The sequence below is a fragment of the Zychaea mexicana genome (assembly GCF_025766255.1).
Source record: "Zychaea mexicana strain RSA 1403 chromosome Unknown BDB00scaffold_12, whole genome shotgun sequence".
Classification (NCBI taxonomy): Eukaryota; Fungi; Mucoromycota; class Mucoromycetes; order Mucorales; family Lichtheimiaceae; genus Zychaea; species Zychaea mexicana.
The window spans coordinates 582387-598534 of NW_026516675.1; the positions used below are offsets into that span (position 1 = coordinate 582387).

At 41.0% G+C, this 16148-nt stretch overlaps 7 protein-coding genes across 7 annotated transcripts; 4 read left to right on the forward strand and 3 right to left on the reverse strand.

The window, feature by feature from the left end:
* Window positions 1-2124: 2124 nt before the first annotated feature.
* Window positions 2125-3026, forward strand: BDB00DRAFT_936742 (uncharacterized protein; the record flags this gene model as incomplete). Its single annotated transcript, XM_053129234.1, has 5 exons — window positions 2125-2252; window positions 2342-2524; window positions 2608-2754; window positions 2819-2887; window positions 2952-3026. Coding segments are annotated over exons 1-5 (555 nt in total), but the record flags the coding sequence as incomplete, so codon positions are not given.
* A 393-nt stretch (window positions 3027-3419) lies between these two features.
* BDB00DRAFT_807759 (uncharacterized protein) lies at window positions 3420-4672 on the forward strand. Its single transcript, XM_053122355.1, has 4 exons — window positions 3420-3506; window positions 3629-3862; window positions 3986-4219; window positions 4333-4672. The coding sequence occupies exons 1-4, from the start codon at window positions 3440-3442 to the stop codon at window positions 4533-4535; spliced, it is 738 nt and encodes a 245-aa protein (XP_052983173.1). The 5' UTR covers window positions 3420-3439; the 3' UTR covers window positions 4536-4672.
* A 2694-nt stretch (window positions 4673-7366) lies between these two features.
* Window positions 7367-9898, reverse strand: BDB00DRAFT_79264 (rab-GTPase-TBC domain-containing protein). The gene is made up of 4 exons (XM_053121140.1): window positions 8980-9898; window positions 8532-8890; window positions 7837-8440; window positions 7367-7751 (listed from the first exon to the last, which is right to left on the reverse strand). Exons 1-4 carry the CDS (start codon window positions 9470-9472, stop codon window positions 7732-7734), a joined length of 1476 nt encoding a protein of 491 aa, XP_052983174.1. The 5' UTR covers window positions 9473-9898; the 3' UTR covers window positions 7367-7731.
* A 1221-nt stretch (window positions 9899-11119) lies between these two features.
* BDB00DRAFT_869139 (uncharacterized protein) lies at window positions 11120-11527 on the reverse strand (the record flags this gene model as incomplete). Its single annotated transcript, XM_053126566.1, has 2 exons — window positions 11120-11183; window positions 11289-11527. 2 exons carry the CDS (start codon window positions 11525-11527, stop codon window positions 11120-11122), a joined length of 303 nt encoding a protein of 100 aa, XP_052983175.1.
* Window positions 11528-11804: 277 nt separating this feature from the next.
* BDB00DRAFT_79218 (uncharacterized protein) lies at window positions 11805-13845 on the forward strand. The gene is made up of 6 exons (XM_053121102.1): window positions 11805-11891; window positions 12019-12273; window positions 12412-12444; window positions 12516-13046; window positions 13156-13532; window positions 13623-13845. Exons 2-5 carry the CDS (start codon window positions 12225-12227, stop codon window positions 13395-13397), a joined length of 855 nt encoding a protein of 284 aa, XP_052983176.1. The 5' UTR covers window positions 11805-11891; window positions 12019-12224; the 3' UTR covers window positions 13398-13532; window positions 13623-13845.
* On the forward strand, window positions 12943-14478 carry BDB00DRAFT_79056 (uncharacterized protein). Its single transcript, XM_053120967.1, has one exon. The coding sequence runs from the start codon at window positions 13394-13396 to the stop codon at window positions 14333-14335; it is 942 nt and encodes a 313-aa protein (XP_052983177.1). The 5' UTR covers window positions 12943-13393; the 3' UTR covers window positions 14336-14478.
* Window positions 14479-14712: 234 nt separating this feature from the next.
* BDB00DRAFT_736013 (ras-like protein 3) lies at window positions 14713-15851 on the reverse strand (the record flags this gene model as incomplete). The annotated part of the gene is made up of 5 exons (XM_053118389.1): window positions 14713-15076; window positions 15307-15388; window positions 15536-15610; window positions 15713-15741; window positions 15826-15851. Coding segments are annotated over 5 exons (576 nt in total), but the record flags the coding sequence as incomplete, so codon positions are not given.
* Window positions 15852-16148: the final 297 nt, after the last annotated feature.

Genomic DNA, 16148 nt, shown 5'->3' on the forward strand with positions numbered 1-16148 from the left:
AACCAACAGCTAAAGCGGCGATATGAAGCAATACCATCTTCTATTAGAAATTGCAATTGCACGTAGAATGTGAAATATACCGAAAAAGGCGAAAAAGCGGTGAAATGATCAAAGCACAATCGTTCTAAATAGAATCACGAGAATGCAGAAAACAACTTGATCCGCATGAATCGCGTAAAGTACGCATATATGCAGAAAAAGACTTTTGTTATTGCTTCCTTCTACTGCATGTAATATTAGCAAATTCTATTGCTCATGGTGAGCTTAAGCTTAGTCCGGCTCATAGAGTCTGTTGTGATACCCGTCCATACCTCTTTTGGGTAATATTTTATCCACTTTTTTTTTCCTCAGCGTTTACTACCATTCAATTCACGCAACAACGCACCACTGATTTAGCATTAAAAAGGAATGCAAGAACCGACCTTACCGCCAGCCACCAACGCAACAATCTTCACGACACTTACTACCTATAACAAGACTCAGGATTAAATCTACTACGTGCTACGTATCCAACAGCAACAGCAGCAGCAAAATTTTTCGATACAATCGGAACCCGAGCGCAATCGGAAAATGGGTGCAAAATGTTGGAAAAACTACTTACCCTTGGAAGAAAAAAGAAAACGAAACATTGTACTCAAAAACAATAACGATTATGGCGGCATCAAGAGTCTTCTCGTGTATACAAAAAACCGCCACCAGCGGGTCCACCGTTTCGACACAAACATATCCCTTTAAGAATAACAGGGATGATGCAATTGTAACACAACTAGCACCAGGACAAATCACCACCATGACCGTTAATAATTGCTCTACTGGTACATATTGGACGGCAGTATGCTCATACTGCGAATTAAAACGTATTTCTACAAAACGGAAGGTATGTACATCGTCATTATATATGAGACCTTGTGCAAGATATACCTAAGTTTAACACTGGCGTTGACAGTAAACGGAAGGTGATACCACCGTAAGCGCGTAGAGTATTTATTAGTTTTCGAACATTCTATTGCTACCATTACAGCTGATTCTCTTTCGCTGCAGTCCTAGCAAAGCATTCTCGGTATGTATCTGACTTTATGCAGCATCTATCAAATCATTACTGCAGTACAAATGGTATGATAACCGTATTTGGTAATTTATCTTCCCAGACCTCTTCGCCGCACGCTACCAACGACTTCCTAAAGCTCCAATGCATCCAATCGTTCTAACCTGACATACTCCTTGACTCATGTGTTATACGCTATAGATTTAACTTTCACAGTCTCTGCATCTGTCATCAGTTTATACGTTGAGCAACACACCATTCTTCAATGATTCATTGAACGCGTGTCTTGAACTTGTACCATAGTCCATTATCAAATGGGTATCGTTGGTTTCAATCATCTTGCTTGCAAACCGCTTTTCCGATATAAACCATATCAACATTTTCTCGACAAGAATTAGTCAGGCGTTAGAATTTGCTTCTAGTAGTGGCAGAACAAAGCAAATCATTAGGATGAAAATGACCAATCGTATTTATTAAAGCATGGTGCAGCTTTTGCTAGTCGCACTAAACGCTCGTATATATAAAAGCTCATTACCATACTAAAGTCATACTAGTATAAATGTAGTTGTATACAGTACAATGTTAAAATACTTTACCTCGTTAAGATGATTCCAATCCACTGGCTTATCGCGATGTTCTCGTGCTTGTTGAAGAAGTTTAGGGTTTCCGACATGTGTGTTGCTAGCCGATGAAACGCCACACATTGTACTTTTTCTAACAAGAAACGAACGAAAAATTTAAAATATAATTAGCTTCGTCAAGCTATACTAGTTCAGGTAGCTCCTTACACATATCCCACAGGGTTTTGCGTCATGTAACTGTAGGCTCAATAATATCAACACTTCTTCCACATTCATCGGCTGCTGATTTTTCTCAAGTTTTGGGAGCGAGAAGTTCGTGCTTTCGTATCTACTAATTAAAAAATCAGTTTTGACATCAATTTAAAGGAGCATAAATTTTGTGAGGATAGACTGTGAGCTATCTACGTAATGTCGTTCAAAAGATTGCCAGTCTCAAACGCCTTGCCTTTTCAAGAGGGGTTTTTTAATTGGTAGGGGCGAGTATCTGTCGCTATTATTGTTCTTTCATATTACGTACCAACTTACAACGCGTGGATCCGCCACCATGTTTTCTCAGCTACAGAATTTCTTTAAATCTTTGGTTTCTGGCGTCAAGAACAAATCTACTACACATACCAGTACCACGGGTATTCTTTTTAGTTTTCTTTCTTAGTCTTACATTTCTGTTAAAGTTGCGCCTTGTGTCTTGTTAACTCAAAAATATAAACTCTGTTAGATGGAGTACAAGTAGATCCCGATAACAACGATTCCCCTCGGACTTTGGCATCAGCCCTTCCTGTCCAAGTTCAAAAACCAAGCCAGTCTTTCGAAATTGCTACTACTGCTGCTACTGACGGTGACAGCAAAAGAGGAATAAAGCGTACGCGAACAAGGCTGTACGAAAGCATAAAGTCAGAAGGTAAGTAACAATACAACTGTTGCCTTGATTTCAGAGCGAATAATAAAAAAACTTGAAAGTACTGACAGAATGCAACTATTTAGAGAGTGAAAGGGATGGTGAAAACGCCTCTGCTGGACAATCAATCGCTAGTCGGCTACGAAGTCGTCGTAAGTTTGACAATAATGCAGATGTAAAACAAGAACAAGCAACGCGATCAAGTGAAGCATACGTTAAAGAAGAAAGCCAAGGTATTATATAACAATATCAACTGCAAGAAAAGCTCTCTCGAGGCTTACCTATGGCGTTGTACAGGAGAAGAAGGACTCCCAGATACCGACACAACGCGATCAAGTGAAGCATACGTTAAAGAAGAAAGCCAAGGTATTATATAACAATATCAACTGCAAGAAAAGCTCTCTCGAGGCTTACCTATGGCGTTGTACAGGAGAAGAAGGACTCCCAGATACCGACACAACGCGTTACTATTGTCCGTACAAGTCTTGCACTTCTTCATCCATAAGAGTAAAATTTATCTATCGGCATATCCGAACGAAGCATGATGCTGATTTTCCATCAATGAGAAATAACGGATATGATACTCGTGTATATGAACCTAAAGCTGGAACAAGTATATCATTTGATGGTTAGTAAACATGAGACGTCTACTTTAAGCAGTCGTGTTATTCAACTTGGCAAGTCAGCAAATGGCATTTTCAGGTCTTTCTCTTATACTGACTAACATTTTTTAATGTTGATATACATGAAGTTGCATCCCGGAATCTACTGGACGAAGGAGAGCAAATTGTAATTGTGAATCGCAAACTTGACGGTTCACGCTTTTATTGTCCGTACAAGTCTTGCACTTCTACATCCATAGGAGTAAGCCCTATCTATCGGCACATCCGAGAAAAGCATGATGCTGATCTTCCACTAATGGGATCCTGGGGACCTGGTACTCGTGTATTGAAAACTAAAGCTGGAACAAGAATATTATTTGATGGTAAGTGAACAGGAGACGTGTTCTTGAGCAGTCGTGTTTTCTACTTGACACGACAGCAAATGTCATATTTCAGGTCTTTCTCTTATATGACTAACAATTTTTTAATGTTGATATACATGTAGTTGCATCCCGGAATCTACTGGACGAAGGAGAGCAAATTGTATGTGAGAAAGGCACACATGACAGTCCACGCTTTTATTGTCCGTACAAGTCTTGCACTTCTTCATTTATAGGAACACGCTCTATCTATCGGCACATCCGACGACAGCATGATGCTGATTTTCCATCAATGGGATCCTGCGGACCTCATACTCGTGTATTGAAAACTAAAGCTGGAACTAGAATATCATTTGATGGTAAGTGAACAGGAGACGTATTCTTGAGCAGTCGTGTTATTCAACTTGACAAGTCAGCAAATGGCATATTTCAGGTCTTCCTCTTATACTGGCTAACATTTTTTAATGTTGATATACATGTAGTTGCATCCCGGAATCTACTGGACGAAGGAGAGCAAATTGTATTTGATTATCGCAAACCTGACGGTCCACGCTTCTATTGTCCGTACAAGTCTTGCACTACTTCAGCCGGAGAATTAGCCCATATCTATCGGCACATCCGACAGAAGCATGATGCTGATCTTCCATCGATGAAATTGTGCGGACCTCAAGCTCATGTATCGAAAACTAAAGCTGGAACAAGAATATTATTTGATGGTAAGTAAATACACAACTGGTTGTATACAACTGCATCTTCTCTTAGTGTTATGTTAGAAGGTGAAACAACTTTAATATCCATACTAACAGGGATCTTTCATACATGTACATAGTTGCATCTAAAGATCTATTGGAAACAGGAGAAAAATTACAAATCTGTGAAGAGCGACTCCCTCCATCATCAGGTACTGTGAGTGGTGTTGGTTTACGAATGATTGTCTGTGGAAAACCATACCTTATCTATTATCAATCAAATAACATTAATTCTAAATTATCACCGACACTAGATCTAGTGTTTGGGCCAATTTGGCACTAGATCTAGTGCCGTGTTTAACCTTTTAGTCTCGCCCAATAAAATTGCGCATGACATCAGCAAAACGCGAAAAGACAGTAAAGCATCATAAAAATTATTCTGCAGCAAAAAAAATAATAATATATACCTAGTACATTCATTCCCAATTCGAGTCAGAAGATCATGCCTAAAGACATTTCACATCACGCTCCGGGATCATTCGTGTCCTTCTTACCAAGAGCGCTTCAGACGACCAGGGACGCCATAGCGTTAAGAACAACGAAGACAAACAAGGAACGCTTGTATGGAACGGTCTCCTCGGTTGAAACCATCGGTAACTCGGTAGTGCTCGGCATTCGCGTTGTTGGTTTTGAGGGGTCAATCTACAAGATCAAGGCAGGCAATGTCAAACGCGAAAAAAACCTGTCTGGGGAGGATGAAAGTCCTGCTGGTATTGTTTCTGGGATGCAAACAGGAGATACAAGTGCCCTTGTGGATTTGGGTATTGACTATGAGTCGGCAAGTGATGAATCCAGTGACGAAGGAGAATTGGTTGAAGAGCACTTGCAGGAAGGGGACATTGAAGAAGAAGAAGAAACTTGGATCAGTGAACGTGTAACGATCGACAGGCGTTCTACAAGGCCGTCATACAAGGAAGCTGCCATTTTGAATGTGGCCAATTCCATTTTTTTGAGACGCCTCTTACTTTCTTTAAGAGGTTCCTCCCAATGATGTATATCACGACACATTGCATTCCTGCTATCAATGCCCTAGCCGCTGCCATAGATGTCCCAAACTGGCGCGAACTTACCCCCACTGAGTACTTCCTTTGGATTGGACTTTGGAGTATTATGGCATGGCTCCCCTGCAGTGACAGAGGCTTTTATTGGAGAACACATCCAACGATATTGGTTCCTTCTCCCCTTAACTTTGGACGATGGAAGTCAAGACGCCGATTTGACGCCATTCTTGCAGCTCATACACTAGAGCATCCAAATATTATGCAACCAAGACGAGCCGAAGATCCTTTGATCCCTATTCGTGCTTTTGTTGACGAGTACAATGCAAATCTGGTTGATGCCTTGGAACCTGGAAGCGTGTTGACAATTGATGAGAGTATGAACCAATGGGTTGGAAAGGTTTCGCGAATGCCCAATGTCAAGAAGATCATTTGCAAACCCCATCCTGTTGGTCAAGAATTTAAAACATTTGCTGATGCAACGACCAACATCATTATTCGTCTCGATATCAGCGAGAAAACATTTCAGTGAAAAAGTTTGGTGATCAAGGTGCTGTCATCTCCACCGTTTTGCGCCTCTCCGAACCTTGGTTTGCGACTGGAAGAACAGTTCTTGCTGATTCCTGGTTTGGAACTCCTGCATGTGCCGCTGTTCTTTATCAGCATGGGCTCTACAGCATTATGGCAATGAAGAAGAAAGCACACTGGCCGCGCAATGTACCTCGTGATTTGCTGTCTCGACTTGGGGAGGAAGCTGGATCTTCAATTTCGCTGGTTGGAACCATCGATGAGGTCCTCATGGCCATCTGTATTCTTCGTGACAGAATACCGCAGTGCGTCATCAGCACTTGCAGCACAACAACACTGGGCTCAGAGGTGACTCATGTCACGAAGCGGGGAAACCAAAGCTATCTTGCGACCTTCCGTCGTCCAACTGTTTTTGACGACTACAATGCTGGAAAAGGCGCAGTAGATATCAACAACAACAACCGCGATAACATGACATCATACCATGATATTATTCGCACACGTTCCTGGGAGATCCGAGCCTTTTCTTTCTTTTTGGCTTTAGCAGAAGCAAATGCTTTTCTTGCATGGCGATCATTCGGACCACCAGAGAAAAGAAACATTACTCACTTCGCATTTTGAGAGCAGCTCTGTACTGAGATGATATTCGAATATCAATCAAGTGTAGAAATGGCAACGGAAACCGAAGAACAACAGCAGCAGGACCAAGAGAATGAGATACATGATCTGTTATCCATTGGCCAACGCGTTGTCAAGGCAACTGGCAAAAAGTATTCTCGCCAGTGGATTTGCCAAATCTGCAAAGCAAAAAGCACGTTGTACTGCAGCTGCACTCCGACAAAGGGTCTATGCAAAGGTAGTTGTTATAGAATTCACCTACAAGCAAAACAAACACAACATCAATGATAAAACTTATATAGAATAATTTTAATTGTGCCATTCTACTATTCTATCATCTTTTTTCACCTCTTTTCTTTTGTTTTGAAGAATATAAACAGTCCCGAAGTAGACACTAGATCTAGTGTCTAAAATTATTACCTGTTGCCGACCGAATTGAAAGATGTATAACAAAGCAAACAATACGTTCTGAAACATATCCAATGACATGTAGGTATATCATGGCCCTGTGCTGTATATAATGAAATATTAGGAAAAAATAGCGAAAACTGCAACTGCTATAAACACTCAAAGGAGACACTAGATCTAGTGTTCGGGGTGCAAAGATACTCAACACAGTGTAACTTTATATTGTCTGTGCAAAGGATGCATGAGAGTGGACCTACACGAGATTTGAAGTTTTCCAACACATTCGTAACCTGCGGTGCTCAATACTCTACACCATCCTCAATGCCAATATAAGTTTAGGACGCACTTTGGAAGGAGAATTAATATCTACCGATTCAGTGACACTTGAACAGAAGAAACAGCGTGTAACCAGCTCAAGGAAGGGAAAAATTTACGTGGAACATAATCAACGCACACACAAAAATAAATCCTGCAAATTCTCATTGCGAAAGCATACCATGTCAATTATATGATTTAAAGCCATAAATTGCTCTGATAAATACATAAGCTGTTAGTACATACTCTTTGGGACAAGATATTTAAGCGAAAAACGTATGGCATAATTCCACATATTCTGCCTTTTATTATCTTTTTTTTTGTAAAAGTAATATATAAAAAGAGGATGAATATGTAATAATTAAAGTAGTAGTAAGTGTCATTAATCAACAAGTCGCTTGAGATCAGCCAGCCGTTGTCGCAACGTTTCCCGGTCTTGTTCGGAATCCGTATATTTGGACTTCATATCGGCCACCATATTCTCCATGTACGCCATCTGATCTTCCAATGCGGAATTCCTTTGCACGAGAGCCGCGTTCTTTGTGACCAATATTTCCATTTCCTCCTTCATCCTTGCCTCGATTTCTTGCGGCAACGTTTCCAACGCCCGTTTCAGATCCTGAGACTGTTGTCTGAGCGCATCATTTTCATCATTGATACGAGCAATATCCATCTTGGACTCGATCAATTCGTTTGCGACCTGCGCATGTTCCTTACTCAATTCCGTCACATTGCCTTCCAAATTCCGTATCGTTTCAGTCAATGCCTTGTTTTGCTTTTTCAGAGTCTCAATGGCTTCGGCTTCGTTATGTGCTCGTGCTGCTTCTACACGGTATTCTTTGGCCAGTCGATTAAAACGTTTGGGTGCAATTTTGATCAAGTAGGCGTCGCGGATCAATTCGCTTGCATCGCTGTTGTAAGCTTCCAGCATGTCGCTTTTCAAGTAATTGACCAGATTGTCAAATTCGAGGCTAAGGATGGTGGGTTGGTTCTTTTGGATCAGGGCCAGGCCAAAGCTGTACAGTGGCTCAAGGTTGGTGCTGTTGCCCCCTTCGGCGAGTATAATGTCGTATATCCGAAATACAAAGTCGATTGGGAATTTATAGGCAAATAGGGTCATGAACCATTGCGAGGCGTACATGGATGATTTGATGCCTTGGGTTTCAAAGTGTCGATGGACGTGTGGCAAGTGGTCTTGCAAGACGCCATCAAACTGGTATAGTCGTTGGTGGAGTAAGTCGAGTTGTGGCATGAAATGGCCTCGTAGACTGTATTGATTCATCAGTTGCACCAAAACGCAGAATGCTTCTTCTTCAGGCATCTATCATTGACAGCGAATTTTAATTAGGTTTTTCACAATCACTCGGTTTTTTCCCCGAGCCCAATTTCCATTCTACATTGTAAAAGCTTACATTGAGCAAGAGTGGACCAGCAATGAACGAAATCCCTTGGCAATAGCCAACCTCATTGTCATGGATCGAATATGCCTTGACGACGTTGAACAAAGCTTCCTGACCTGCTTTACTCTGGAAATAGGGATGGTTCGGAAACGTCCGAGGCAAATCTCGTGTAATGGCCTTTTCATAAACTGATTCTTCATTGATCAATTGCAGATATCGTTCTTCGAGGTCGGGATCCTTGGATCTGGCAAAGAGTTGCCAAATCATGCCTCGTAAAGAGGGAGGAACGCCTCGTTGAATATGTGCAGAAAGCGTTTGTCGTTCTGATTTCGCTACACTGTCAAAGTCCGAAATTACCTTGGACCAGAATTCTGTGTTTTTTTAAGGTTAGTCGATTTGATACACATGTAGTATTTGGGCCCGACTCAATCCGTAGATCCGTTGATTGTTCTCTTCTTACCCCAGTCGATTTCTTCTTTGCTGCTGCTGTCATCATCATCATCATCATCATCATCATCGTTGTTTGTTTGATGGTCATTATTGCTGCTGCTACTAGTGTCGTTCTGATCTTCTTCTTGCAGTGGCGGTGGTGCAGCGGTCGTGGATGGTGCTTGTTGATGTTGAGTGGCGGGTATGTCTTTTTGTGTTACAGTGTATCCTCTGCCCCGTCGTCTTGATTGTGGAGGCGCTGTCTTTTGTTGTTGCTGTTGTTCTTCTTCTTCCTCTTGTTCTTTGATGGATTGCGGTTGTGGTGGAGTAGTGGCTACGGTTTCAAGGGATGCTTCTTCGGCGGTGGACTGTGCGTCCCAAGACTTGGTGTCGTCGGTTGAAGAGCTATGTACGGATGGAGAGGTAGTTTTTGTGATGGAATCATGATGTGTAGTTGTAGCGGATGTATCATTAATGGGGGCAGTAGCAGTGGCGGATTGTTGTTGTTGTTCAGTGGCGGTCATGGCGTTGATATGTATTATAATTTAGAGAAAACCAAGAAAGATTATGAGCCAAATAAGATAATAAAAACAAAGGGACGGATATGGGACGAAATTTTTATAAAAGAAAGAAAAGAAAGGGGTGGTTGAAGAGTTGTGGAAGGAAAAAAAAGTGCGAAAGGAGAAAAAGAGGAGAGAGAGAGGGGGGTTGTCTTTTTTGCACCCAACGAAATAATTCATCTTGGGTCGGGTTTCACTGGCAACAAGCCCAAAAACTCGCTTGATATGATGCTGTTGCTGTCTCGCCGATGGAGAGTAATAGTTGTAAATGTCTCTATTATGCTCGTCCTTCCATTCGCCTCCTTCTCTTTATTTCTCGCAGATACCTCCTTTCTGATTATCCAAGGTCAGTAATGTCTTTTGCAGATATACTTGCTCCTTATGATCTATCTATCCTTCATAAGCACTATCATAAAAATAAATACAAGTGACATGTGCTTTGGGACATTTATTGTAAGCACAGAGTGGCGGCGGGATGAATGCTAAAATTAGAAAACGAGGCTAACCCATAATGATACACTACACGGTCGGAAGTTCATTCGCCGACACACAATTGCTTTATGATTACCAGGAACCCCATTATATTAACCTACTTATTACCTCGGATAGTTTATGATCTGTACACAATCTGGCACATGGTGCTTGTCAAACATTTCACCTACACCTCGTGTTGCTGTTTTACTTTTGGTGGTAATCTGATGATGGTGATGAAGATATCAGAGAACTTGTCGTATTAAGTAGGGGAAAACAGTTCGAGTAATATAGGGTTGTCCATGGCAACAACTTGTCCATTTGTGCGTTGTCATGGTCGTAGATTGTTGCTATAGCAACCCTCATAGTAAATATGGTAGCATGAATTCATGTTTGCCTGTCTGTCACGCTCCCTTCTGTAAATATAACTCAGCAAGCAACTATATAGTAGGTATATTCTTGCCACCATCAATGATACTCTAAAACTGCTGTGTTTGTTTGCCATATGGAAAAAGGGGGATTCTCGTTCTTTTCCCAAATAAAACTGAAAGAAGCTCTGCTGCTTTTGAAACGTTTTGTATGATTTCTAATGCCATGAAATGATTTGTAGCGGTGACCCAGTACTGAGAGACTAGATTAAAGCTCATGATGATACGGAAAATGTTTATAGGTACAGCTAAAAGCACCTCCATTGCATTGTATGCGTGCCGTTGCGTGTCAAAACGGCATAATGTAGTTTGTGTATGTGAAAGGTAGCATTGAACTCAATTAAATAGCATAATACTCTTTGAAAAAGCTGTCAGATTATCTTTATCTTTCCAGCTCCTGCCGATTGAAAAATTGCATAGTAGAGGGATGATGTTGAGGTTATACATTTAACAACGCATATGCTAGCATGACACTACATACTTTCTGATGCACCCAAAGAACACAACTTCAGACAATAAATCAGTGCGCCATAAAAAATAATCAGTGCGATTGTTTTAACATAGAATGACATCATGCTTATTGAGAATTATATACTATATGGGGTGAGTCTGTATACAAGGTATCTAAGAAAACTGGCTTAAATGTCCGGGGGAGTGTGTATCTTTCGCTTGTGCGTCAATACGGCAATGACAGTGGTATATACAACGATGATTAAAATGCAAACGACCGGGACGATAAATCGAAACAGTTGGACTGGAGAACATGATAATCTTTACTCGAGAAGAGGAGAAAAAAAAACAGATAAATATTTTATGCAAACTGTCCCATTTATATCGCAAACGCTCTTCTGTCGACCTCTCTATCTCAGTTTTTTCCTTACCTGCTAAATGAAAGTGTACTTGATTTCCTGTTATGTTCAGGCATATAATACGGATCTTCATCGTCGTCATCGCTTTCAACATAAGTTGCAAATTCATGAGCTTCTTCTTCGTCTTCTTCGTCATTGCCATCATTCGTTTGTACCGTTGTTGTTGTCGTTGCACTGTAATTAGTTTTACTACTATTTTCTCGTAATGCGATCGGACCATAATCATTGTCGACATTGTTGCCTCTTGGCATTTTGTAAAAGTTATGCAAAACGAGAAGAAGGAGAGAGAAAGTGTGAAACTCCGGTTTGCCCTTGCGTGTGAACTTTCGACGCTTCAACCATGATGCATTGAGTCGTCACGCGTTCAAATAAAACCTACTTTTTTTTAAAACCTTGAACGTTTACTTTTTCTTAATTACTCGTATATAGATAATATATAAAACCATGTCTGGCCATGTTATTTATGCATGCGCCTGCCTTAATATCAAATTGCACTTGGCCAACAAGTATCTATTGGATAACCATCTCAACGATCGAGCCGAATGCTTTGTTCGACTAGACGATCCTTCAGTAGAAGGTCGACAATTCGAGCTTGGCATGGGTGGTGTTCAAGCTGTAAGTTGTTACAAGCATATATGTATAATTGATTGGGTCTTTATTGTTTGAAGAGAAGAGAGAGAAAAAGAAAGAATAACGTGAGGGTTCGAGATTGTTTGTTAATAAACTGACATTTCAAAAAAAGGAATACAACACACTCATGGCAACTCGGTTGATTGGCAACAGCCTTTCATGGATGACAGTTAGTTGTCTCAATTGCTCGACGGGCAATGTCTATTCAATACAGCGAGCTACGAATACCAATGAGCGTTTCACAGAAACGTATCCTGTCGATATTCACTCTCTTTACCGAACTGGCGATCGCGTTATTATCCATGATAACACTGTGGTATGTCTTTTACAACAAGTGCTTCTATGAGCAACAACAACAAGGTCAAAGGTAAACACATAGTTGCTAATAACGTTTACTCTTCTTTTTTTTTTTTGAAAAAAAAAAAGTACGGTAGCGACATTGACAAGATCAAGCAACGACAAAATTATTCACACAACTTCCATATCGTTCTCAATACCGATACAGCAGTATTACAAAAGAAAAACGCAGAATTTGATGGTATGATATATTTGGCAAAGGCGAGAAAATGTATGTGTTGTTGCTAATTCTATAATCCTTTAACATTTCAGACAATAGTAATAGTAGCAACAACATACCAGGCGATCTGTATTCACAACACGGTCAACTTCGACAGATTCTGGAAAAGACGTTAAAACAAATGCAACAGTCGACCGAGCAACGGATTAAACAGTTCCAACAAGACCAACTCCAGCAATTGGAACGTGCATCAACACAAGCCAAATGCGACCGTAATTTCTTATGGCAAAAGATTTTAGAAGCTTCGAGAACGGTGAATGAAGAAAAGCAGTTGAGAAAGCGATTATCTGATCCAGAGCATCAGCTAGCAGAAATCGGTGGTCACGTTCGGTTCGCCGAACAACAACAACAAGCACCCTCTTCCTCGACAGCAAGCTCGTATAATGCAACACGACCTATAGTACAGCATCATCAACAACAACAACCGATTTCGACATCTTCGTTTATTACGCCTGCATCATTAAGGAAATCGAGTTTTGCATTGGATGAACGTGTCATTACGTCAAGTTGGAAGAATACGAGTCATCTTCATCATCAGGGTTTAGGAGGAGGATTAGGTCAAGGTGAGTAAGAAGACGGTTAATCCGAAAAAAAGAGGGCTCATATGGGCGATATAAAAGATGCTGGGTGATCGTTGTTTAGCTAACAAATTTATAATATAGACAACGACAGCAAAGACGTTGATAGCCACGATGCAACATTATCGGATCGCGATAATACCGATGATGATCACGAGGATGATGGGAGCGATGATGGGCTTTTTGATCTGGATGAAGAAATTGATAATGAGGAGGAGAATGAGGATATTACACAAGAATCATCAAATGGTGGTGATAAGCATCATCAGCAGCAAGCCACTGAGAGCAACAATCATAATAATACCCATACTACTGCTACTGCTACTTCTAGTATGAGTGCAAGTTACCAAGGATCCTCGTTTGACTGGTCCAAAAAGCGGAAATCCAATACCAAGTATTTAACAACCTATGAAGAAGATGACGATGAGGAACCAGAAAGTCGGACAAGACGACTCCAAGATCGTGGCAATGGTAAGAGCGCTATCTTTTATTTGTATTATTGTAAACCCCTACAAAAACCACGTGTGGGATTATTAAACTTTTTCTTTTTGTTGGAAGCAGATACGCTATCAACATCCGTTTCAGCCTACGCCACATCCATGCCGATTGCCATCAGCCATAATAACGATAGTAGTTTCAGCGACGCCATGAAAACCATGGCCAACAACGAAAAAAGCAAAGCGGTCAATCCAGCGGATCAAGATCCTACGATCAATAATAGTAGTGCGACAGCAACATCATCCAGTATGCAAAAGAATGATGCGCAACAGAACAACAAGGAATACACCATTCCTACAGGATCCTCTTTGGTATCAAGAACACAGGCATATGATCAATTTTCGCTTGCTGATCAAGAAGCCTCGAAACTGTTTCCAACAGCCTATCTAGAACGACGACGCAAATCGGTTGCGGCGACAGGCGCTACGCCTCGGCCTCAATTGGATAGTCTGATAGGGCAATCATTGGATACACGACAACGACGACGATCACCTTCCATCACGGCAACAGCAGCACGAAACAACCATAGTAGTTATAATAATAATAATAATACCAGCAGTAGCAATTCATTTATTGCATCAACAACAACGGATCAGTACTTATCACGACAGCAGCAGCAGCAACAACAACACCATGAATCAAATTCAGATGATGAGCATCAAGTGGGACCGATGGTGCCGCCTCATATTTTGGCGGCTAGTACCTACACGGACGAAACCGAGGAATTGTTTGGGGCTGTACCTCGTAGTAATACCTGGCGCAAAACATATGATTAAGCGGACAGTTTTCCATATATAAATGCAATAAACACACATGTAAAGACGCGGGAAGACGAGGACTGTCACTCTGTAAAAGAATATATTTACTACTACTAATACATCCTTACAAAAACCCAAGGTTATCTTCTTCTAATTCTTTTCTTTAAACTTTGAATGACATGGGGAGATAAAAAAAAATTACATGTGATTAAATAAAAACTGAAGAAATGGATAAGTAATGATGATATATGATAATTACGATATATATGAGATGTGTGTGCGTGTAGGGTATATAAGGGGGCTCTTCACATGACAACGCATCCACAACAACCGTTGCCATGCTGCCCATCCTCCAAATCAAAATTGTCTCGAAAACTATATCCGTTTTTTCCTTTACCGTTAGCAGCAGAAGCAGCCGCTGCCGCTGCTGCCCGCGCCTCTTGTTCCTTATTAATCCTACGAATCTCTCGAACAGCGTCATGAAAAGTATCCTCCACCCTCACGCGTTGTTTGGCCGATGTTTCACTAAAAGGACAACCAAACGTTCGAGCCAAATCTCGTCCTTCTTGACTCGATACCTGTCGTTCTGATTCTAGATCGCACTTGTTGCCGACCAACACGACGGGAAATAGATCATGGTCCTTGACCCGTCGTACTTGTTCATAGAATGTGCTGATCTCTTCAAACGAGAGACGGGATGTGATCGAATAGACGAGAATGAAACCTTCGCCGTTGCGCATGTATTGTTCGCGCATAGCACTTTAAAAAAAAAAGAAAAGAGATTCTTTGTTTAATACCATCTCTTTTTCTTCTTCCCCACCCAACCCCCTTCGTAAAACACCCTCCACTCCCCCCTTTCTCCTGTTTCTCCTTCCCCCTTTTTTATGAGCCAAAGATGATCGTCGAGTAATATTGATGATGATGCATTGCATATATTTACTATCGGCACCCCCCCTCTCTCTCTCTCTGTGTGTCCGACGAACCCTTACCAGTATTCTTCTTGTCCTGCCGTATCCAATACATCTAACAATGCCGTTTCATTGTCGATAACGCATTGTTTGCGATAAGAGTCTAATAGATACATAATTTGCCCATTATTATTGGTGAATATCTCCTCGTGTGTGTATGGCGGGTGGTGGTGAGGTTGTAATAAAAGAAAGTAAAGGGGGTGGGGGGAGAAAGTTTAAAAGAAAAAAAAAAGTTTCTGTTATGGAATACCTTCAATCGTAGGATCATATTCGTCGACGAAATGAGACTGAATAAACTGAATGGTCAATGCCGATTTACCAACACCTTTTTTTTTAAAAATTGTTCGAAAATAAGCTTTTTTTGTGTTGCGGGGACACCGCGTTCTTTTTTTTTTTTTCCCTTTTTGCTTTTAAAAAATAACTGTACCTCCGCCACCGACAATGACAATCTTGTACCTAAAAAGACACACACATTGTCAACTAAGAAAAAAGCTAGGATTCGTGTGTTTCATTTCATTTCAACAGAAAAAAGGGCCTTACTCTCGAAGAAATGATGCTTTGGACATTGCAGAGTTATTTGGAATCGGGCGAGAAATGAAAAAGGTAAGACACACCTTTGTTGTTGTCAACCCTGTGTTGGTGCGATAGAGTCAGAGTGCAAGGCAAGTCTGGTAGTTGAGGCGAAACAAAAAGAAAAAGAGAAGAAAAAGAAAAGAGGGGAGAGGGGGGAAAAAGACAAAACGGAAACTCATATTAAAGATAACGGATTACAAAACGTGCTTTTTCGAATCGCTGCAGGGTCTTGCAGCTTGCAGCAGAAGCAGCAGTAGTAGTAGTGGGTGGTAACAACTTGTAATAACAGC